General features: G+C 37.6%; 1 protein-coding gene across 3 annotated transcripts; it reads right to left on the bottom strand.

The window, feature by feature from the left end:
* Nucleotides 1–113: 113 nt before the first annotated feature.
* LOC149774679 (uncharacterized) lies at nucleotides 114–21843 on the bottom strand. 3 transcript variants are annotated; one of them, XM_089944851.1, is made up of 6 exons: nucleotides 21636–21843; nucleotides 11077–11313; nucleotides 9164–9310; nucleotides 6717–6925; nucleotides 1065–1193; nucleotides 114–386 (listed from the first exon to the last, which is right to left on the bottom strand). In XM_089944851.1, the coding sequence occupies exons 1-6, from the start codon at nucleotides 21718–21720 to the stop codon at nucleotides 249–251; spliced, it is 945 nt and encodes a 314-aa protein (XP_089800977.1). In that variant the 5' UTR covers nucleotides 21721–21843; the 3' UTR covers nucleotides 114–248. The 3 variants fall into 3 exon arrangements, with proteins under 3 accessions (XP_089800977.1, XP_089800978.1, XP_089800976.1); XM_089944850.1 differs by having other exon boundaries at nucleotides 171–386; nucleotides 988–1193; nucleotides 21636–21842; XM_089944852.1 differs by lacking the exon at nucleotides 1065–1193 and having other exon boundaries at nucleotides 21636–21842.
* Nucleotides 21844–25801: the final 3958 nt, after the last annotated feature.

The raw sequence follows: 25801 nt of genomic DNA, 5'->3' as shown, positions 1-25801 counted from the left end.
AGGGAAATGTGTCATGTTGTTTTCTCCTTTAGTCGATGTGCTATTAATATGAGACTGTAAGCATGATGCACAAATTGTATGTCCACATGGCAGTACTTTTGGTTTCTTGAAATTCTTCAAACAGACAGGACATTGTAACATATGATTAAAACGTTCCTTCTCCTGTGAGGCGGTCGCCATTTTCCATTCACGTATACCTTGGATAGGACCCCCTCTATTATCTCTCCTAGTAAGATGATATGATGTGCTCACAAACACGTAATATATTTAAGACGTCTGATAACAAGGTTGCAGGTTACCGTATCGCGGATCAATATTAGGGTGTTATTTCCCTCTGTGCATGCATTGTGTCCAATGAATGGAAATCGTATGATAAAGCAGCAGTGCTGTAATGGGAAAGATAAATGCAATATGAACAATATTTTTTATTATGAGTGGATAAAGAAATATTGTTTCTCACATTTTTCTTTGAACATGAACACAGACGTGCCATTTAACGTTATTGAAACTTTGCTGTTGTTGTTTTGGGGTTCAACGCAATTTCTCAACGCAAGATAGGTTATAAATGGCGGCCAGTATAAGGGTGGAGGAAGAACCTATAAAAACGACGGAGAAGAATCACCGACCTACAGCAAGCGACTGGCAAGCTTTCTTACATTAACAGAGACCAATACTAAAATAGATGCGAACATTGGTGATCTGAAAGTGATGGAAACAAAAGCGAGCGCTTTACACCACTCGGCCACCTAGAGCCGCTATTGAACTATTGAAACTTCAATAACCAATAATCATATATACCGCATCTTGGTGTATAAAAATATCATTGTAAAAGAATCTCTTCGAGAATGACTTTTGATTGATAAATTAAACCAAATATTCTTTGATTTCACAAAACGCCTTTTAATTAGAAATTGTCTTAAACACTTTAAAAAAATTTTTTAAGCACTCTAGGAGTTCCTGCTACAAATGGTGAGCATATCGTTTTACTTTTCGGGTTGTGATGAAATCTGGGCTTGCGGAATGAGAGGAACTGGACTATTTTCATACGTGGTACCAAGTAATACCTGCTGGTTAGCAGTACTGTACCACGGGTTGTAGGAGGACGGAACCACACCTGGTTGGGATGCGGATGTAGAAATGACATAGCCAGTGGCAATATTTGCCATTGGACCTTGGGTAGGCACGTTGCGGAACTGAAATAATAAAGGCATTTCGGATTAGGGAATTTAAATCCAAAGTCTTACTATAACAACATCACTACATCATTACATCTACCAATCAGAAACACCCGTCGCTGAGAGTATATAAATCAATAATAGCAAAGATAGTAAACAGGAAGATGTTGATTATACAAAAACTAATATTATGAAACTCAGATAAATTACATAACTACTGAGAACTTAATCCTCGCTGTAGATTAGTCACAAAACGTGTATTGCAACTTAACCTTACAAATACTGATATTTGCGTTACTTATAAAAGCACGCCGCCATGCCAGTTGGATTATGCCATCATGTATTTACAATTGTCTTTACAACAACGCATTGCAGATTAACCTCGTGTCGATGTATGTTTAGAGTTGGTTGTTGATTAAACTGGTTGATTAACACGTTGTTTTATCCCTTTTTGACTGTACACTTTACTGATTATTAGAAAGAAAAAAATCTTTTCAGAACAGTTTTATTTAAGGATAAAATGTGTATCTAAGCAAATATCTATCGATTGTTCACAAGAATTTTTAAAAACTAAATTTGAAAAACGTTACATTTGCACCACTTGAAAAATTAAACGCGCAGTATATTACTAGATCCAAGTGTAGCAACTGATGCCACTTGCAGGAAGTAAGGCGCTAGTGTTTTTGATGAAGTCATGGATACACCAAAGGACAGGGGAAGACAAGTTTCCTAAATCCATATCTTATAAATCCCTCGCTTAAGCTGCTTGTATCTGATCTTATCCTGGTTGCATCTTGTCATCATTACATTTACCTTTTACTGTTTGCGATTTGAAATTTTCATGATATAGTCAGCGTACTATGAGCGGTATGGTCTGCGTTTTATGTAAATTATTATCTGCGAACTATGCAGAATATAGGCAGCATAGTACTATGCAGGATATATACAGCAGCGTAGTCTATAGGATATAGACACTATCGTACTATGTAGGATATAGACAGCATCGTACTATGCAGGATATAGGCAGCAACGCGCTATGTAGGATATAGACAGCATCGTACTATGCAGGATATAGGCAGCATCGCGCTATGCAGGATATAATCAGCATCGTACTATGCAGGATATAGACATCATCGTACTATGCAGGATATAGGCAGCATCGTCCTATGCAGGATGTAGACATCATCGTACTATGCAGGATATAGGCAACAGCGTACTATGCAGAATATAGGCAGCATCGTACTATGCAGGATATAGACAGCAGCGACTTATGCAAGAGCAGAAGGTATAAAATCAATCAAGCTCCTTTAGCTACATATCCTTCACAGAACTGCAAGTGTTTCGACCTATTCAACTGTTCAAACATTTGAAAACAGTGTAATGTTGTCATCGTATGAAATACTAAATACTAGTGTAGTGGAGTTGTGACGGTGGTGGGTGGTGGCAGTAATAGCTGAAGTAGTAGTAGAGATGTGGTCCTAGTTGTAAGAGTATTATCAGCGGTAATAGTAATGTGGTGCTAGTAGTGGTACTGGGGTCATAGTAGTTAGGGATTGTGGTGCTGGTAGCGTCTTGTGATGTACCAGAAAAATGTAAATACTGACGCAGCCGTTGTCGATAAAATGTGTACATCTATTCTCTTCTTCATCTATTTTCAAAGAATTTTTAAATCACTGAAAATTATCAATCTGATTTCAATCGAATCTTCCAAGTCTGCGTCAGAGTTGACAAATATGATCTTAATCCGATTTTAGTATGATATAGACACACTAGTAATTGCAATACCTTGACTTGTACATCAGACTGTCACACAAACAATTCAAGTGTTATATCTAGTCCGTGACAATATCCACACATTACGGATACGCCCAATGTAAGAAAGACGGGTAATTGCAGAAGTTGTAAATAAATAATAGCATTTTTAATTTCGCATTTCTCCTCAACTCTGAGAGACAGATATATAAAAGTATATTTATTTTATAAATCTTAAATAGGGAAATCTCATTTCTGAATTCCTTTTTATTTCTTGCTTCCAATATATTTTATATGACATTACATTTAAATATTTTGTAAAAAGAAAATACACATTCCAAAGGTGTTTAGCACCCATCTCGTAAGTATTGTCAAGGACGACTTCTTCGGAATGTGTGGTATATTAGATTATAAGGGCCTTAGTGAACCGAGTTAGAGATTTTGAATATGACGTAGATTTGTAATTACAAATATCTGAAATTTACGATCTGGTACTTTTCAAAAATTATATTTGGTTAACAGGTATGCACAAATATGATGGCATATACAAATCTGTAGGAATGTAAATATTTATATCAACAAATCATGGACTGGCCTAGAAATAGGGTGGTCAGTTAGCATTGATTCTAACCCGTACTGAGCACGATTCTAACATATGCACATTGAGACTGGTTAATCTGTTAGACTGCGCATGTGCAAGACTGGCACATAATGCAGTCGTATTATACTAACATATTTTCTGCTCATATTTTGTGCTTATCCCGAATCCGTTTTTGGTAATAACATACTCTCAGGTCAGTGTAGGACTGTGTATACGTACTATCAGGTCAGTGTAGGACTGTGTATATGTACTATCAGGTCAGTGTAGGACTGTACATAAGTACTATTAGATCAGTGTCAGACTGTGTATACGTACTATTAGATAGTGTAGGACTGTGTATACGTACTATAGGGTCAGTGTAGGACTGTGTATACGTACTATCAGGTCAGTGTAGGATTGTGTATACGTACTATTAGATAGTGTAGGACTGTGTATACGTACTATCAGGTCAGTGTAGGACTGTGTATACGTACTATCAGGTCAGTGTAGGACTGTGTATATGTACTATCAGGTCAGTGTAGGACTGTACATAAGTACTATTAGATCAGTGTCAGACTGTGTATACGTACTATTAGATAGTGTAGGACTGTGTATACGTACTATAGGGTCAGTGTAGGACTGTGTATACGTACTATCAGGTCAGTGTAGGATTGTGTATACGTACTATTAGATAGTGTAGGACTGTGTATACGTACTATCAGGTCAGTGTAGGACTGTGTATACGTACTATCAGGTCAGTGTAGGACTGTGTATATGTACTATCAGGTCAGTGTAGGACTGTACATAAGTACTATTAGATCAGTGTCAGACTGTGTATACGTACTATTAGATCAGTGTATGACTGTGTATACGTACTATCAGGTCAGTGTAGGACTGTGTATAAGTACTATTAGATCAGTGTAAGTCTGTGTATACGTACTATCAGATCAATGTAGGACCGTACATGCGTAATATTAGGTCAGTGTAAGATTGTATATACGTACACTAAAATCAGTAAAGGACTGTGTATACGACCCTCAAATCAGTGTTGGATTATGTATACAAACTCTAATTTCAGTGTATGACTGTGTATAGGTACTCTTAGATCAGTGTAAGGCTGTGTATACGAACTCTCAGATAAGTGTAGGACTGTGAATACGTACTATCAGTACATTGTATGACTGTGTATACGTACTATCAGTACAGTGGTGAACTGTGTATACATACTATTAGATCAGTGTATGACTGTGTATACGTACAATCAGGTCAGTGTAGGACTGTGTATAAGTACTATTAGATCAGTGTAGGACTGTGTATACGTACTATCAGATCAGTGTAGGACTGTGTAAACGTACAATTAGGTAAGTGTAGGATTGTATATACGTACCCTAAAATCAGTAAAGGACTGTGTATACGTACCCTCAAATCAGTGTAGGTGTCACGGAATGGTGTAAATGTTGTTAATTAAATACATGTACTCGGGTTTCGTTTCTTTTCTCTGTACAACGATACCCGAGGGTGATTATAATATGGTCTATGTATTTCGAAATCGTGAGTACGATTCGTCCTGTGCCACACGTGCAAGGTGCCTTTGATAAGGAATAACGAAAATTCTAAAGGTATAAATACATTACTACATGTAAAGGACCTTTACAATACAAATGGTTTTGTCAGCAAGCGGCCTGCTTAAAGGATTCGCACAACTCCAGCTGTAGGGGTAGGTAATTTTTGGGTTTTAAGTGATAACTAGTGTATTACCATATTTGCCTTTGCATGTTTGTTATAGTTTTCTTTACCTACCATAATGCGTGCATTTTTTATTCTTGTTGCGACGTAGTGCAGGACTTATATTGGTAATGTAAAGCTACATTTTTTAAAAGAATTGTTTACTATTGTCTTATCAAGCAGGGTTAGGTTTACTATTGAACCTCTGTTTTGTAATTGCCATAATAATAATATAATCTTTTTAACTTACCATGTATAACGTTCTTACGTTATGTCTGTATCAAGTGTAGTACACTGTATCGGGTATATTTTCAGCTGAGTGAGTGAGTGTTTTTGATGGTAGGAATATCCGGGGTGTCCGGTGTTGTCAGAGGGTAGAAACGTCCGTGTGTCCGGAGCGTTTAAGGTGCCGGAGCGTCTAATGTCTAGCGTCCGGAGGGTCCAGAGGGACTAAGGTGACCCAGCTGTAGAGCCGTCAAAGGACCAGGGGGTCCGGAGGGTCTAATATTTCAAGTATCCGGAGGGTCTGATGTTTCAAGTGATCATAGTATTCCGAGGGTCCGGAGTCTATATTGGTTGTGAAATTGATTCAGAGGAGCTGTGGAGCGGATAAGGTGCACGGGTGACGGAGTGCATCTCCACACATGTATTTTTAGTTATATGCTAATTTTGGGTTAGTAAGACCCAGTGTATTATTCAGGACCGGAAGGATAGATTGTATATCCGTTCTTATTTAGTGACATAATTTCGCTACCTGAGCGAATACATTTTTTTTTTTACTATGTGTAAACACTTACATTGTTTACTATTTGAGTGAACTATATTCATCTTTCCATTATTGAATCATTTGGCTTACATTGTTTACTATTTGAGTGAACTATATTCATCTTTTCATTATTGAATCATTTGTGAAATCATTTATCGTGTATTTTAGGGTTACTGAACTAAATTTATTTGTATATTTTTTTCATCTTTGAAACTGTGCGTTTTTTATGTTAAATAGATCCAATATTTGGATTATAAATACGCACACGTCTTCATAATCCACTACTCATATAAATCGCCATATTAAACCATACATCTGTGTCGTCAAAACGTGTTCTGTCGTTAATCCGAGATATCCCACCCGGTTATCTTGTTACAGTAGGATTATGTATACGAACTCTAAATTCAGTGTATGACTGTGTATACGAACTCTCAGATAAGTGTGGGACTGTGTATACGTACTATTAGATCAGTGTAGGGCTGTGTATACGTATTATCAGATCAGTTTATGACTGTATATATGTATGTGTAGTGCATTAACTTACGCAACATTTTGTATATGTGTCACTGTAAACTGCCACCATGCAGACATTGTAGCTATATTACTGGAAAATTGTAAAGCGACGTCAAAAAATCCCAGATACACACCCACTATCCGTGATAGTGGGTCTAGAAGTCAAGAATTCCCAACTTGAACGAGATGAAAGACACTCATTTACCTTGCGCCGCCGATGACAGCATATCAACACAACAATGACGGTCATGAGGATAGCCAATCCAGCAAGGCTGCCTATAACAATACCCACAATACTGCCTACTGATAGCTTGCAATCGGAGTGGTCTCCGCACGGATTGTATCCGTTACAGTTCATCTCATCCCGAATACAGTGTCCGTTGTCACATCGAGACTCCCAGGATTCACATATCCCTAAAATACAGAAAAGTTTTAAAATGTGTAATACCTTAGGGCAATGTAACATCTAAAGTTAAAAATAAATGCTCAATTTCTTTTTAGGAAGACGTTGCCAGGATCAATACATTAAATTGCATCACTGCAGAACGGGAAATATTTAAAAGATTTCCCATTTTGCGTTTGACTATTTAATTTTTCCTGCGATCCAAATATTAATAATCATTTTGGACACATGGTGTCAGGACAAAGAAGGAAAGGGCGATAACTCAAGCAATAGAAGCTAGGTTTAGAGGCAATGGAACCTATTTTAGGGGCTAAGGCGTTTCGCCTCTGATTGTTGTTCCGCCTTTGTGTTAGGATGAGAAATACAGACATGGTAACATAATATAGATGACACATTTCCAACCATTGTGTAGTTGATGAGTATCCCTAGTTAGAGAAAAGAAATATGGTAGACACAAGTCATAAATAAAGCCCCCAATTTGTCTCTACTTGACCGTTTTTATTAGCTAACAAAGCCGTGTTCTGTTGATGACTTCTTTGTTACGAGAAATAGTTTTGGTAAGAGTGGTAAAAACATTCCAGACTAATGAAACATGTACAGTTGAACCCCGTTAATCCGGAAACTTTCGTTTCGAGTGAATAAGTCGGGATTAACGCGTTTTCTCGATTTTTGAATCATGCACATTGTTATTTTACGATATCATCATACCGTATCATGCTTGTACTGTACCTGTTCACTTTATTATATGCACCTGTACATACATGTCGGTGGATATCTTGAATGGTACCTTTTGGGTGATTTTCATTGTGCTGGCAAATCTTCGTTTTGTATTTTGACTAGTCTCTCTGCTCTTCTACATTTGCCTGATAGTGTCGCAATAATAATGTAAAATGTACGACGAACAACGAATACAAACTGATATTTAGAAGTTACATGGAAAACTAACAAAATGCAGTCATTGTTATACGCCATGATATACAGTTGTTGTAGTGGCAAATGATCCAGTAATTGACGTCACGTTTTATTCTGAAATGAGGTCGTATACTGCCCAGAACTTAATTCAACTTTATTTTTTACAGCCATTATCAAACTGATTCTTGCATACAATTGGTAAACATAAAGAGATATAATGATACTTATTTTATAAACCATATGCTATGTCGAACGTGTGTAGGATTTAAAACCAGTGTGTTTATTGAATTATTATGAGTAGTCGCGTATCAAAGACATTGTTCATAAAATCAATGGTTGCAATTCGGTCACGCTGCATAATTTTCTCATTGTGATCGATTTAGAACTTTTAACGTGACGCTTGAATTTATCCAATCAGATACTGATAAACTGACACACCTCCAAATTTGCATCGGTGAATATACGTCATCCACTTGACTTTATTTTATATATGATTCTTTGATATGTTTGTATTATTAGACAGATTATTTCCGGATTATCGAGGCAGGTTTTATGGTAATTTTACGCTTTGGTTCCCGATTTTCATATCCGGATCCGAAAAGAGGATTTCTCGATTAACGGAGTAAATTAACCTTTAGGAACTCAATTCGTGTCAAACTATGACCTGATAGCGATGATTCCAGATAAACGATGTACGGATCAACGAGTCCCCACTGTACAACTGGAACTCAGTCGTATATGATGGGTTTAAATAGAACATTTGTACTAAGACGAAGCCAACGCAACACAAGTTTTAATTATGTTAGCAATGTCGGGACAAACAAGTTCTTTTTTTTTCATAAGAAATTTCTGCATGATATGCACGTGTTATTTTTGTTATATAATGAAAATCTCTTTTATGAATAAAATTTTTTAATATCAGAAAGGACAAATCATTCATAAGACGATCTCTTTTATGAATGCAATTTATTGAGATCAGAAAATACAAATCATTGATAAGACCATCTCCCTTATGAATGTAAATTATTAATATCAGAAAAGACAAATTCATATGACGATCTCCTTTATGAATGCATGTTATTAATATCAGAAAGAAAAATTATTCATAAGACCATCTTCTTGACGAATGCAGGTTATTAATATCAGAAAAGACAAAGCATTCATAAAACCATCTACTTTATGAATGCAGGTTATTATTATCAGAAAAGATCAATTCATAAGACCATCTCCTTTATGAATGCGTGTTATTATTATCAGAAAATGAAAACAAACAACTCATTCAAAGGAAAAATAAAATCGGTTTGAAAGAAATAGTAAAACAGTTCTTTTGTACTTACCCACATCAAAAGCATTGAATATAATAGAGAAAAAGACTGGTGTTCCGAGGAAGTATCGTCTTGTTTGGTACTCTATTTTAAGGTTTCTGGTGAAAGTCCTGTAAACATCAGCTGGTTTCTCGCTTCCACACAGCTTGGGCCCTAAACCTTAACAAAACTCAGACTGTAAATCAAGTTGCATATGTACATGCCAAAGCATATACACAAAATATGACACAAAATCTGGTATGCATACGTACATACCAAAGCATATCCACAAAATATGACACAAAATCTGGTATGCATACGTACATACCAAAGCATATGCACAAAATATGACACAAAATCTGGTATGCATACGTACATACCAAAGCATATACACAAAATATGACACAAAATCTGGTATGCATACGTACATACCAAAGCATATACACAAAATATGACACAAAATCTGGTATGCATACGTACATACCAAAACATATACACAAAATATGACACAAAATCTGGTACAGGAAGCGGGAGAAAGTGACACGATAATTGCAAGAAGAAAAACATTGACAGTGCGTAATAGTTTTTGCCAAAGTCCATGTCATCTAGTGAACATTCCGTGAATAATATTGACACATATGTTATGCCACGAGAAATACAATAAAACAATGTTGAAAAAGTTTCCTCGATGGTTAAGGTCACAGGTCAAGGTAAAATTTAACGCATGTACATCAACGTGAGTTCTTCAGGTATCACATTACAAACATATATAGTTAGCATGTTTTATTTAACACCTGAACATAAACATATTAAAACCCAATATGGTTTGCACATTTTATTAAACACCTAAACAAAACCACATTAAAACCCAATATGGTTAGCGCATTGTTTTAAACATCTAAACAGAACCATATAAAAAAATATTTATAGTGAAATATTGTGAGGCATTGGATCACGCGGGAATAAAGTATAACTAGATCAGTGTCAGTTTCCTTCTCAACTTTTAACTAAAATACACCGACAAAAGGAAAATGAATATTTGATAACGGAATCAAAACTGCAGTTATGAATTGGCCTTCTAGACACGAAACATCCGGGCTAAAATGCATACCAACAAGTTATACTATCATGTCAAGTCTGGTGGCACTGCCAGTAATGTGGATCTAATAATAAAGTTAGACCGAGTGGAAATTCAGATGCTGAAGGTACTGTCGATTGAGAATATAACACAATATCAATGACCTTTATAGTCCGTACGTTATTTTGACAATATACGTTGTCTTACTAAAATATATTTGCGTAGCTTCATATCGCCTATAAAACCTGTTTTTCTCATAGCCTATCAGTACATTCGAGGACCTGGAATTCATTCGGAACACTCGATTATTAGGAATTTAGTAGAACAATTTTATAGTTATTTTGGACTTTATTTATAATTCTTTAAGTTCCTCTGAAATTTTCATTTTATTACTTGGAGAGTTAAATTATTTGTTAGGTTTTACAAAACTTGATGGTTTTGCTTTTATATGTTACATAGTTTAAAACCAGAGTCGTAACACTAAGGAAATAAATTATTTGTTGAATTTTACGAGGCGCATTGGTTTTCACTCTTTTCTGTTATTGAGTTAAACGTCATAGAGTTGTAATACTCTAAATGAGATTAAGGACAATTTTAAAGGAATAGTTAATTGTTTTAGTTCAATAGCAAACCGAAGAAAACAAAAACCATCAGACGCTACACTTGAAATTGACTAACAAAGAAATTTAAAAGGAAAATACTAAAGGTTATGGGGCAGAGTTTCTTCTGGGCAAAGCCACAAGTTGTCAATTGTTAGCACCAGTTGAAGGTTTAGCTTTTAAAGTGTTGTGACTGGAAAATAAAATAAAACCTTGAGTGTGTATGTGGGTGTGTCTGGTCTTTTCGTTCTATAATATAAGGCTTTTACCCGTTATTTCAGTTGCGTACACGCTACTGCCATCTTTCATCATTAATCTGCCTGTGAGACAGTCGTCAGTTCCAACGTCAAAATCTTCAAAGTAGAACTGTATGTAAGGGTCGGAATACCATGACTCAATAGTAACGCTACAGTTCGACATCCCGTCAGAATGGAAAACCAGTTTGCCTGAATGGATGTCTCCAAGTATCATCGATATTTCTCCTTGACAGTATTCTTCCATTTTGTCTGAAATATTCCAGATATCGAATAATAATAATAATAATAATAATAATAATATTAGGAAGAAGAAGAATACATTGCATTAAAGAAACGACAATGATAGAATCCAAAAAGTTACAATATTGATCTTTTCGAACGACTTAATCCTCTTATTAGAATTATGTGCAATAGTGAGAAACATTTATTTTGTGAACTAATACGCACTAATGATCATTTCAAATTTCAACGCTATGATAAGGAAACATACCGACTAAGTTTAAATAGTAATCTATGGATATTTCTATAAACCGTTTTGATATTAAAGTACTAAATATTGCTTTCTTTGGTGAATAAATGCACAGGAGTATGAGTATTTCAACGGGAAGAAACATAATTGATCTGATCTTAGAGATCTACCATTTTGATCCTTTCAAACTTAATACATCAGACCTTAGAGATCTACCATTTTGATACTTTCAAACATAATACACCATACCTTAGAGATCTACCATTTTGATCCTTTCAAACTTAATACATCGGACCTTAAGAATCTTCCATTTTGAGCCTTTCAAACTTAACACATCAGAACTTAGAGATCTACCACTTTGACCCTTTCAAACTTAATAGATCGGACCTTAGAGATCCGCCATTTTGATCCTTTCAAACTTAATACATGAGGCCTTAGAGATCTACCACTTTGACCCTTTCAAACTTAACAGATCGGACCTTAAAGATCTACCATTTTAATACTTTCAAACATTCTACACCATACCTTAGAGATCTACCATTTTGATACTTTCAAACTTAACAGATCGGACCTTAGAGATCTACCATTTCAATACTTTCAAACATTCTACACCATACCTTAGAGATCTACCATTTTGATACTTTCAAACTTAATAGATCGAACCTTAGAGATCTACCATTTCGATCCTTTCAAACTTAATTCATCAGGCCTTAGAGATCTACCATTTTGACCATTTCAAACTTAATAGATCGGACCTTAGAGATCTGCCATTTTGATCCTTTCAAACTTAATAAACCATGCCTTAGAGATCTAAAAATTTGATCAATTCGAGGTGAAAAACAAATTTTACTGAGGAATAGCATACTGATATCTTTTCACTGACATCATCCTTGGTACAATGATAAAGTGAGTTCATATTTCGTTTGGTACTGATATAAACTAAAATATTAGATCCTGATTTCAAATAGGTAAGGAAGGAAATAAAAAACTAGCGGACGGTCACCCCAGAACGGAAGGAAAGATAAGGAAGAGTAAGTCGCATTAGACTAGTCGCCTGTTGTTGTGGCAGAACGCTCACAGATTCGGAGTAAGATCTACAAGCTAACATGTCAAGTTTGGTCTTAATATCAAGAAGCTGGTGGAGGAGCGTGACCTTAAAAAAAAACTTATATGCTGATACCCTCTGATATGATTCAGTCTTCTTTATCCCCAGCCAACATGATGCTTGAAGTTTCGGATGCCAAACTGTCTGTGCCTGGTTATCCTCCTGACCCAGGTTCATCTATGGCTGGCATCACGATGTCTGTCGGAGTCAGATGCCACATTTTAGTGGTCATTATGCTTATGATCGTTGTGTTGGCGTCTGTCTGTTGACAGAATAAGCATCCTGCCCACACTGGGGTAGAGTAAGTCAGCTGCTACCCCGAATCATCACTTTTAAGTTATTCTACTTGCACCGAGAAGTGACGATGATATCTGAATTGGTCATCGAGTGCCATTAAAATAACTGGAGGAACGGATGTAGTGTACAGTGACAGACCACACTTCAGCAGGCTATATCAATAACGTATTTAGCAGACTGTGCTACACTTTTTAGAGGGACACATGAGAAAGTTTGACCTATTTAACAATATGGGGGATATTTTAATTTTGGTCTATACCATGATCTTTGATCTTAGTGCATTTGATGCTGTTTTTTGTATTAATTTCTTTAGTTCAATTGCAATTAGAATTCATGCTGCAGTTTATCCCGGATGCCTTCATTGTCGATAAATACAAAGAATCGTAACTTTAAACATTAATAGAAAAGCTGTTCTATCAATAGTTTTAGAAAAATGTATTTGTTATTTCTCAATATATTTCACGTGTATTTCTTAATAGACTAAATGCTTAGCTGTGGGTGGTTTTCTAATGTGTCGCACTCTAATGTTACAATTTCCATCAAAATATGGAACAAACTCAAGGCTTTAAATTAGCAAATATTGTTCAGCTTGTTTTGAAAATTCGTTAGATTGAATGAGCAGGAAATACAAAAGTATACAAATGTCATGGACATAGTATATATTTCGTTTGATGCCCTGACTCTAAAGCATTTACATTATACGCGATTGCTTTGGCTAGATATAATAGGAACATTGTTGGATAAACCTTTGGCACATTTTGTATTAAACAGCATCCGTGTCAGACGTGTTTTCTTCTTGTCCTGGGGCCTAACTTAATTCACATTTCTATCCAAAACAGAACCACCATGCTGCAAACAGACCGAGTCAGGTTAGACTGTGAATAAATTATTTTTGTATACTTACTGTCTGTATGGGGCTTAAAGAATGTATTTTTACTATTTTTACTAAAATAGTTCCCTGTATTAGGAGGAGTAGACTATTTTTCTGGTGTAAAATGCTGACGGTACTTTACCGAAAGTGAATGAAGAGAAACCATGCAGATATGCAGTCGATAGACAGTTAAGAACTTGTGAGTTCTGTGACATTGTATTAATTAGAGTAAAATTATTAAAGAATATACAAGTTGGACCTTCTAGTTTACAACAGTAGTTGTTTAGAGGTCTTTGGAATTAAGGGGAAACTTATGACTTCTAGCGGAATCGCGCCTGGGTTTGACATTTGACATTGCTCGGTCATGTAAAACCCATTTAATATGTATGTTAATGGGTGCTGATATTAGATAACTGGGCGCTGGATATAGGATAACTTGCTGTTGTATATTACATTCCTGGTTGACGGACTGTTTTGATGATATAGAATTCGGTCGCTGCATAATATATACCTAGATGCTGGATCTTAGACAACTAGATTGTGGAGAGAAGGCAACTGGATATTGATATGCTAGTATTATGTTGTTGATACTTTGTTTGAAAAAGGTTAGTTGGCGAACAGGAATATAACTATGATTAGCAAAATACGCCATTTCCTTTCGAGTACAGAGAAATTCAAATTTTTCCAATTGACAAATTCTAACCAATTACATTTCCCTCCAATGTAGATCCAACGTATTACAAACAGATATGTGAGACTTATGTCACAATACGGCATTTAAAGTCAAAGTGCAGATATATTCAAATTTCCATGAAAACAGAACGAACACGTTACAAACAAATCAATACTGAGATTCCACCTCTACAGAAGTAATAGAAAAACTCTTCATGTGAAACGTTTGCTATAATATGTGCGGACTATTTGACACATGCTAGATGTTAAACTTGAGTGTTTGTATCTGGGGACAATGGGAATTTAACTGGAGAAATTGAACATGGGGTGGGACTATAGAGCGAAAAGGTGAATTTAACATAAAGACTGTATAGCGACAAGGTAATGGGACTGTCTAGCGACAAGGGAAATTGAACAGGAGTGAGATCACGGTACTGGGCACGGGCAGCAATGTTGACAGGGGCTGACCTCAATCGGGCGGAACAATGTGGCAAGGGGCTGAACTGAATACGCGATACTCTATCGACAAAAAGAGACATAGACATAGAGGCGTGGTTAGAGACAGGGTTAGAGAAATAGACTGAGACACAGAAAAACAAACGCATACACACATAAACGTACACACACACACATACACACAAACACAGATACACACACACACACACACACACACACACGTACGCGCGCACACATATACATACACGAACACAAAAAAAAATCATCATCACAATTTGTTGTCTCTATACTGTCCCTATAATGTCCTTTAAATGTGTCTCTATAATGTTCATTTTGTATTCCCCTATTTCTATTTCCGTAAGTTAGAGACAGGGTTAGAGACATTGACAGAGATATAGACACATTACACAAACATAGATTGATGCACATAAATCTATCATACAAAAAATCGGTTAAATATTGTTTTTGTCAAAGAGAATAGATAGCTTTAGAGGCGATGAAGTGACCCTGAAAAGGACCTTTGGATTTTTGTTTGTTAACACCATGCAGCTAACATATAGGATATCGCACGGATCTTTTTCACTTTCTCAAACTTCCATCTGACCTCTGAACCGCAGATTAAGACTCTTCTGCTTAACACAATTCAGTCACAGTGTGAAGTTTTTCTTCCAATCCAAGGAGAGCTACCTGCGACGTCACATTCCCTATATAGGTGCGATAGTGTCTGTGCTCAGTGAATCAATGTGACAGAGTTAGAACATGACATAAACTATGAAGACCACGAATCGGGGTGCATCGGCTGTGGAGTTCTACTTCCAGAAGAGAACTATTTTTATTGGGATTTAGCGAATGTTTTCTCTTCGCAAGGAATTGGTCATGTACCATTACCTTCTCCGCTGTCTCCTTCCTTACAAGTACAACAGCAACAGCGAGAAGAAGAAGAGGTAAGAAGAAAACGACAGGACGGAGAAGCAGAGAAGAAACAAGGTCTAGGAGGGCTTTGAAATTCAAACGATGACGGTACTCTTATACATTTTGGCAGAGTTAAGGAGTCTGAAAGAAATGTATCAGATTTCTGTAATACGACCCAAGAAAAAAATCCATTCCCGAGCCAAACAGTCCATTTCCGTCAACAGTACCACTACGCCTGAGATACCCACGCTAGTGATTTCAAACAAAGCATGGACAGTAGCAGATCCAGAAATAGGCCTTGGACGTAGAAAATGGATAATGCAGTTAAAGCTCATTGCCTCCCGTTTCTAAGTTATTTTATATATAAAAAACACCCAACGGTCCTTTGAAGGGCCACCCATCTCTCTCAAAAAGAGACTACTCTATGTTTCCCAAAAAAAAGTGAAACTAAAATCCTTTTTTCCCTATGACGGTCGTGTGTGATTGCATGAGTGTAGACACTAACCCTTTATATAGGAATACAATGGTCTTACATTGATATAAAGGGAACCATGACGCATAAAATGTAGTCATATGACTTTTTGAAATCAAGATGAAATGATCGCATCATTTCGTGAAGAAAGGAGAAGAAAGTACGTGGCAGAAACGTAACCTATAGCCTCGCACAGTAGCTGAAGTCTTGGCTCAAATCCATGCCAGCAAATTGAAGATGACATGAGTGATCTTGAATCCAGACCCAGAGAGTCTACGTCAAACCAAAGTCCACCACCAGTAGCCCCTGAAAACTACTATCACGTTCGAGAGACGGATAAATGATCCTCTAGAAAATTTAGAACAACAGCCTACACGTACACGGTGAAATTTAAAGATTTCAAGTCAGACGTACCGCTGAAGAAAACAGAGGGGTTCATCGCCGATTTGTGGGATTCTTTGTTAACCACACTTAATGTCGAGCCAAGGACGATGATCGCGTGACACTTTCCATTTATAATGACAGTCTAAAGTCCCCCGTTAGGATTGAGTTTAGCAGACCATCATAACTGACACCATCCAAAGCCATCGACAAAATTCAACAAGTTCCGTAGTCCAATGACAACTTTGACATCACCGATAGAAAAGTGACACTGTACATGGCCTACGTTCCTATTCCCAAAGGGACCGGACAACGCCAAAAAGTGTTATTGGTGGACGAAACAAAGTCTCGTTCAAATTAACAACCCTAAAGTGAAGACGTTTTTAGCATGAGCGATCATAGTGGAACGAACGTATGCTGACAAAAACGACACGGAAGAATGGAAAGGAGCCTGGTAAACTATTCAACGATCGGACCGAGCCAAGCAACAGAGAGAAGTTTTTTGTTGTTGTGGTTGTTCTAGGGTTTAACGCCATTTTTTAGCACAAGATAGGCTATACATGGCGGCCAGTATAACTGGTGGAGGAAGATCCCTGGAAAACCCAGGGAAGAACCACCGACCCACCAAAATCTACTGGCAGGCTTTCCCACATACCTGGCCGAGCCTTGGACTTGAACCCACGCAGACATAGGTAAGATGACAGTGATCCGGAACGGTGAGCGCTTTAGACCACTCGGCCATTCGGGGCCCCTTCAAAGAGAAGCATAACTCCTGTTACAGCGGGGGTGGGGGGGGTGGGGGGGGCTATACAAGGACACACCCTCTGACATTCCTGAAATGCGAAAATTGCAAGACGTCTTGGCTCCTCGCTACATATTGAAAGTGCTCTCTCAAGAAGTGGGTGAACATCCCTTGTTTCGACACATAAATTTCAAAGATGGAAAATACGTTCACGTCTATTATCACGATGAACATTTCGATACCATTACTAGTATCACTGCATTCCTGGGATATGGTCACTATTGTGAGAAATGTGACCATTGGGTGTAATAATCGGATCGAAATGTACAGGATGTTTGTCCTCTCAACCCTGTCATGGCGAAGGAGAAAAACCAGTGCATTGCACAGCTTGTCAGCGCACTTTTATCAGCCCTACCTGTTACCAGCAACATCTCAAGACGCAAGGTTAACATCTAAAAAGTGATTGTCACCTCCTGAAATTGTGCCCTACATGTGAACGAGTTATACGTACCAATAGTGCCAAGGCACACGTATATCCAGGAAAGAAACGTTGTAAGGAGAAGAACTAAAAAACCTAGACGTGTACTCGCTGTATCATTACGTGTGCAAATATTGTCACTTTCCCGCAAAGCACATACAAATGCTGACGGAATACATCGACGTTGACAACATTAGATAATACAAAAGATTGATTAAATGTAAAGTATTAACTCCCACGGACTTGTATCATCCCGTTTATTTTTAGGCCAGCTCGTTCCATGTTTTATGGTAATGTGGGTATTTTTAGTTTTTGTGTAAGGGGTGTATTCCTTCACGTCCGTGTTTCAAAATATAATGTGTAGCGTTTGTTAGTCTGGCTACCCATCGTTGACTAGTAAACATCCAAAATGATTAGAGCACGGACAATAATGAAACTCTAGATGCACCTGGAAAATGCGTGTCGCCTCCAAGACGAGCTAGCCATGGATGCTTTGAAGGAAGAAGAATTTGACTTAGAGGATGAGACCCATTCGTCATGTAAAGGGTACCATTACAGAAACTACCGCAAGCGTTCACGGTGCCTCGTACTGAAGATTGGGACTTGGAGCTACAACAAGTAGAGCGGGAACCCCAGCGGACACAGCAACATCACCAGCTAGGTTGCAGAGTCGTGAGGGAGATTGAGTTCAGAATTCTTAAAACTGAGGATTGGGAGAGTGAAGCAATTTAATCCTCTTCATCACTCCCCGTTCTCACCGCTCCGTGGGACAATGACTACAGTCGCTATTGCATGTTTGGTGCCCGGCCTGAGATTTGTCAGCATTAACCAGGTGCATTTGGAGTTTTAAAAAGAAAAACCTTCTTAGGGCTAACCAGATCTCAAGAAAAGAGAGACTGAGCAGTTTACCTATCATAATTGTGTGTTCGTTTATGTGTATGTGTACGTGTACGTTTGTGTCCATGTGTGTGTGTTTGCGTGTGCGCGCGTATGTTTGTGTGTTTGTGTGTGAACTAGTACTTTGGTGTGTGGCTTTTTCCCATGACATCTCTTCTTAAGGAAAACGGACATTTCCATTTTTATAAAAGAAAAACGCACACGTCCATAAAATGATGAAGTTGAAAGAGGTAGTGGATAATAAATAGATACATACATAGAGACGTGATAAGAGACGTGGTTAGAGACAGAGTTAGAGACATATACATACATAGATTTATGTCTATGTGTTTGTTTGTGTGTGTATGTGCGTGTTTGTTCTTTCCTTTAACAAACCCCTTGTCCCTAAACTAAAATTATTTGTGAATGTGAAGTAGTGACTATAAACACTAACTCCTTGGATAGTCTATGTTGATAGTAGATATCGTTTTCTTTTCTTCCCAGTTGATAGCAGATAATGAGCTATTTTCTTCCCTCTGTGTTGATAGTACGTATTGGGGTTATTTCCTCCCCTCTGTGTTCGTAGTATATAATGGGTTATTTTCTTCCCTCTGTGTTGATAGTAGACAATGGTTTATTTTCTCCCCTCTGTGTTGATAGTATATAATGGGTTATTTTATCCTCTCTATGTTGATAGTATATATTGGGGTTATTTTCTTCCCTCTGTGTTGGTAGTAGATAATATGTGAAGTTATTGTAAGGGATGTTTTCCTTCACGTCCGTGCTTCAAGTAAATAAATCATAGCGTTCGTCTTTTGTAAAGCTTGATTTTAATGACTGCAAAGGTGGCTTGCACATTATTTGTACTGATGTATCCATTATACAACTGGACTCGATTTGAAATAAGTACAAGTTGGTGTTTTTGGAGTACACAACGTCCATGGCTAGCTTGCCGAGCTCCTTTTCCTCCTTTACCTAGCTCGGACATCGTAACAGTGACAGAATGTGGGGCTATTTCCACCCGTCACAAAACCAGGTGTCCTAAAGTGACGTTATCGCTGCGACCAATCGTAGCGGACGTAACATACTGCATGGGCTGACACCTGGTGCGTTCAATCGCAACCAAGATTCTTGATAACATGAGTGTGTGTGTTTCTATTCCCTCTCACGTAATAGCCATTCAGTCAGGTTGTTAAGGACTCTAATTAGTTATAAAACATGAAGGCTCAATTAATAAGTGTTCTGTGAACACATTAAAGCCTGGGGGATGTGGCACTCCTTCCATCCCCCAGGATCAAATAAATAGCACGCGGTGCGTGCATAAAACAGTCGGGCATGTCCGGAAGGACGAAAAACGACTTTAATCCAACTAAATAAGTAAGTATTTGTAAAGCATAGCGTTCGTCATTCGCGCCATTCAACACAAAATAAAAAGTGGTAAACAAACATTTTGACAAAATGCACAAGCTGCAGGAAGTGCTTGATGATATTGGGATGGTGAAGCAAATGATGCCGAGATTGGAGGATGGCGCTTATAGTCCCCACCGTCTCAAATCTAAGGCTGATAGAGCTGATCAAAGAGGAAAGGGAGGAGAAGGAAGACATATAGGACAAAGAAAGAATGAGTAGATGAAATGAAAAGATTGAAAACGAGGAGGAGAATGAAAAGAGGAGGAGAAGGAGGACAAAGATGACAACAAGAAGAAGAAGAAAAATAAGAAGAATGTAGTAGAGAAGATAATGTGTTGGTAGAAAAGAAGACGAGAAGACAGAAATTAGAAGAAAAAGAAGAAGAAACCCAAAGGCCCTTTTAAGGGCCGCTCCATTGCCTAGGAAAGATATATATTCTCTGTTGACTAAATTTTTTTAAAATCGATTTTTTATGTGATAGATTTATGTTCATAAATCTATGATCTTTTGTGATAGATTTACGTTCATAAATCAATGATTTTTTATATTTGTTTATGTGATAGATTTATGTTCTTAAATCAATGTTTGTGTAATGTGTTTATATCTCTGTCTATGTCTCTAACCCTGTCTCTAGCATAGGAACATATAAATATGGACATAGAAAAGGGGCACTATAGAGACACATTTAGGGACATTGTAGAGAGACTGTAGAGAAATAGCGATGGAGTGTTTGTGTGTGTGTGTGTTTATATGTGTGTGTATGTGTGCTCGCGTACGTTTGTGTGTGTATATGTATGTGTGTGCGCGTACGTTTGTGTGTGTTTGTATATGTTTATTTTACTATGTCTATGTCTCTAACACTTCTAACCACGTCTCTATGTCTATTTTTCTATGTCTATATGTATATTTGTCCCTAGAGTAACGCGTAATCAGGTCAGTCCCTTGCCACACTGTTTCACCCGATTGAGGTCAGCCCCTTGCAACATTGTTGCTAGTGTCCAGTACCGTGACGTCACGCCTATTCAATATCCCTTGTCGTTAGACAGTCCCAATTCCTTGTCGCTATATAGTCCATATGTTGAATTCCCCTTGTCGCTATATGGAAACACTCCATGTTAAATTTCCCATGTTACATTCCCATTGTCCCAGGGTACAAATACCCAAATTTAACATGGAAGCCCCCTTTCACTGCTCAGGCTACACTGTTACAAACCACATCTTTCAACTTTGTGGCTTAAGGTTAATTTCCTCATATTTTTAATCCCGTTTATCCCTCCTCTTCCCCGTATCTCAAATGACCCCCTCAACTACTGATGTTGCCCAGGTTGACATAAGTAACTTGCTTAATAGGTAACTAATGTTATTTTCTTTCCTTATAACGAACATACCTTCATCAATATTTATGAACAATGAAATGAACATTTACTTACATGTCTGAAGAGTTACAGGGTAAACATTCTTTAACAACAGCATCAGTAGTGTTGTCAGTCTTGCGATGAAGTAAATTACGTCCATATTGAAGCGTGTTCTTCAAAATCAATGAAATAAGCCTTATTTCAGCATATGTACACTCCTTGTTCTGTTTACCAAATCATATGCATGAGTCATAACTGTTGAGACATCGCAATACACAGATGAATGGCTGAAGAATACCTAAGTCACGTGCCTGTTATTATGTGACCTAAATTTAAACTGCGTTCACTTGTACTAATATTTCTATTATTCAATTACCATGCAGCGACGAAAGTACAAGTCATGTAGATATTGATTTATTGGAAATCATAACAAATATATAAATCTGTCACGTTTCTGTAAATTTTACGAGACTTGGTCAATCTCAGAATGACTGATAGTTAAATACAGAAACACAAATACTTCACAAGTTTTATATTACAGCATATACAATTAGGAACAATTTAAGCAGATCGAAATCAAGTTGGTTACCTATTCCTTATTCCAGATTCAGTGACGAATACGTGACCAGCTACATGTTACCGATTCAAATAATTTCAAAAAAATTTGAATACTTATTCCGTATTCACATCCAGTTGGCTATTTATTCATAATTTTCAATTCAGTATGCAATTGGTTCTGACTTCCTTAATGCGGATGATTGCTGTTTAGGGCATGAATTGGTGTTATCCTAACCCGATTGGAGAAGTACGAGCGTTCTTTTGGTACCAGGTATATAAAGCTGAATACAAACAGATCACGGACTATATGTAGTAAGGGTTTAGGATATTGATAAGGTATACATGTTGAGTAATTTGATATATGATTATTTAGTTGTGTTAGGTTTCTGATTCGTGCCTTGTGGTGCATTTGGTAAAATATTAGTATTCGGATTCGAAAAGCTTAGTAATGAATGAAGCAAACGGACCCCCATACAAGTGTGAAATTGGAGATTTCTGTTGTGCGATCACGATGTCCTTAGAAGAGAATTATGTGGAGTATTTACCAGTTTAATAAACCTTCATTTGAACTTGACTGTAGTCTTGAAATCCGTGAACTGGGGAATTTAGCAAACAGGTAACCTATTTTCAGAAATTGGTGTTGCATAAAGGGGAGTGGAGGGCTGGTAAAACACATGCCCCAAGAAGACCATACCAGTTGGATCATTATATATCATAGTCAAAGAGATTTGACATAGACCCTTCTTTGACATGGTATCACTAGAAGATAGCATCGAGACACGAAAGAGGTCTTGACGAATTTCGTAGAGTCGATGTCGAGAAATATGCGGCTAAGTACATATTTGGGTCATTACGTCCCCTATTGATAGACTTTTGAAATACACAATTTTTCGACATTTTACCTCTTTGTCCATCAAATAAAAATGTCCTGACGAATTTCCTATAGAGGAAACGGCGAAATAAGGGGAACCTATGTGTATCTATTATAAAAACAGGCAAATGTTAATAGAATCTATTGATAGTTTGTACTAATCGAATCCCTACTTCGAGGATTTTGATTTCAACGTCTCTTGCATATCATCTAACTAGGTAAACGTTATAACAGTAGCAACAGTTAAAATGAATCCGAGAGCCGATTTCGAGATATCTGCGACTAGTTCATCTACCCGCAGATTTCTCGAAATCGGGTCTACGACTTTTTCATGGATTACATCATGGAGGTCACGTACAATACATGCCATAAGAACATTATATCTTGCGAAAACTTCTCCAATTTATAGAGTTTTCACATGGCACTTTCTTCGATATTTTATCTTCCGGGGATAGAGTCCAGCCACGAAGAAAATCCCGACGAATTTGGGCGAGAGGCAACCGTGATATAATTGGGAGGGAGGGGGTGGGCGATGATTGGTGCTGGGTAGGAAAATCATGGAAAAATTAATTAAATTAATCAATAGTTTGTACTAATTGAATCTCTACTTACACGATTGTGATTTCAGTGCATGTTGGAAAGTATCTAGTTAGGTACCCGTTCTAACAGGAGGAAAAACGTTTGGAAAAAAATCGTCGAGTCGATTTCCAGAAAGTCGCGGCTAGATAAAGGCGGTCGGGTGCAACACATGCCGTAAGACAATTATATCTTACACATCCTTTTGGGTCATTACGTACATTCATTTTAGTGTTTTTGAGATAGACCCGAGGGACAGATTTTATACATGAAAAAAGTCCTAGCGAATTTCATCGAAAGGAAACAGGAAATTAAGTGGCGCCCTATGGTTACCGGGTATAAAGATCAGGCAACTGTTTATTGATTGTCGAGATAGATTGATATAAAAATTAGAGAAATTGTTGCAACAGCAGAAAGAAACAAAACAAACTTTGTCACTCTAAAGCAACGCGAGAAGAAGTGGAAAGAAGAAAACGTTAGGAAGAAGAAGAAGAAGAGAATATTTCCAAGGAGAGAAGAAAATGGAAGGTGAAAGGCAAACGGTGATGGTGCTATTATACATTTTGCAGAGTTAAGATATCTTATATAAATGTCTTCATGGTAACTTTAACTCGACCCGAGAGAAAAAAAACTTCCCGAGCCAAACATTCCAACCCAGTCATTACTCGCTCTACGCCTACTACCCGTGAGATACCAGCAGCAGCAGTAATATCTACCAAATTATTCAATGCAACAGGTGAAGAAATAGAACGTGGCAGTGCCAAATGTATGAGGCAGTTAAAACCCACTGCCTTCCATTCATGACTTTTTGAGTGCTTGAGTGAATGTAGGTCCTAAAGATAAAGATCAGAACCAAGAGACACTTACGTTTTCTTTCTGGTATATTAGCTCCTTTTAGAAATGACAATGACATTTCACAGTACATCAACGTAAGTCCATTTGGATCTTCTTTTTTTCACTTTCTCTTTTTCCATAGTTTGAATTTCTTCACCGCCACTGGATATTTCTCTTCTTCTTTTTGTTCATTTTTCTCTTTTCTCCTTCTTGTCAAATCTTTCTGGACGGGTATGGATTCTTCATCCTTTTTCCAGGGTTGTTCTTCATTTTAGGAACCTTCTCCACCTTCTCTTGCTTTTCTGATCGGTTCTCTTGTTTCTTAAGGCAGTCTGATTACAAGTATCCTATCGCCTGACAATGATAATAGTTATTTGTGAATTAAGATGATTCAGTCGATTTCATTGAGAAAGGAGACGAAAATAAGAGGCCACGAAGTTATATATAGCCTCGCACAGCAGCTGAAGTCTTGCCTCAGATTCATGTCAGTGATGTTGAAGATCTTATGAGTGAGCCTGAATCAACAACTTCTACGTCTACACCCAGACCAACAGAGACTACTCCAAACCAAAGTCAACAAGTAGCACCCGATAATTATTACCACATTCGAGAGACGGAAAAACTCTCCTCCAGAAAATTTAGAACGACGGCCTACACTTACACGGTGAAGTTTAAAGATTTAAGTCAGAATTGCCGCTGGAGAAGTCATAAGGGTTTATCACCGATTTGTGGGATTCCTTATGGAAAAGTTACACTTTAGATGATACACGTTTATCCCCCGAAAGGGGACGGACACATGTTATTGGTAGAAGATCTTCGTATCACCAAGCGGAGCATCCTCCAAATTAAAAGCACTCAGGACAAGATGTCCCGAGCCATCAAAGATGCGTTTAGCCTGAGCCATCGTCGTGGGACGAACGTATGACGATAAGAACGATACTGCAGAATTGAAACGGAATTGAAATGAGAATAGCAGAGCATTGCAAGATAGGACCGAGGCAAAAAACGAAGAGAAGCAAAACTCCTGTTAAGGCAATCCGGCCTTTCCAATGACACAAACTGCAAGACGTCTTGGCTCCAAGACGTCTAGGCTCCACGCCACACGTTGAAAGTGCACTCTCAAGAACTGGGCAGACCTCTGTTGTTACAGGCAACAATGTCCTAGGCGGAATATAAATTCACGTATATCATCATGAAGAACAGTTCGATGCCGTTGCCAGAACCAACCACATTCCTCGGGTACTCTAACTACTGTGAGAAATGCGAATATGGGTATAATACTCGAGATCAACAAATTTATTTTGGACCGAAATGTCGGGATGTTTAGCCTCTAAATCCTGTCTTCATGATAGGCAAAAGTAAATGAATCGCTGATCTTCTTAGCGAACGTTTGTCAGCCCTA

The sequence above is a fragment of the Sinohyriopsis cumingii genome, unplaced genomic scaffold (assembly GCF_028554795.1).
Source record: "Sinohyriopsis cumingii isolate HCF-2022 unplaced genomic scaffold, ASM2855479v2 utg000160l, whole genome shotgun sequence".
Classification (NCBI taxonomy): Eukaryota; Metazoa; Mollusca; class Bivalvia; order Unionida; family Unionidae; genus Sinohyriopsis; species Sinohyriopsis cumingii.
This window is presented reverse-complemented; position numbering and strand designations above follow the sequence as displayed.

Excerpts from the sequence above, each read along its gene's own strand:
- LOC149774679 (XM_089944850.1), bottom strand. The coding sequence starts at position 21,720 with ATGGACGTAATTTACTTCATCGCAAGACTGACAACACTACTGATGCTG. Across the intron at positions 11,314-21,635 it reads CCCTGTAACTCTTCAGACAT|ACAAAATGGAAGAATACTGT; the intron begins GTAAGTAAATGT and ends GGAATATTTCAG. Across the intron at positions 387-987 it reads ATTTCATCACAACCCGAAAA|CACTGCTGCTTTATCATACG; the intron begins GTAAAACGATAT and ends TTCCCATTACAG.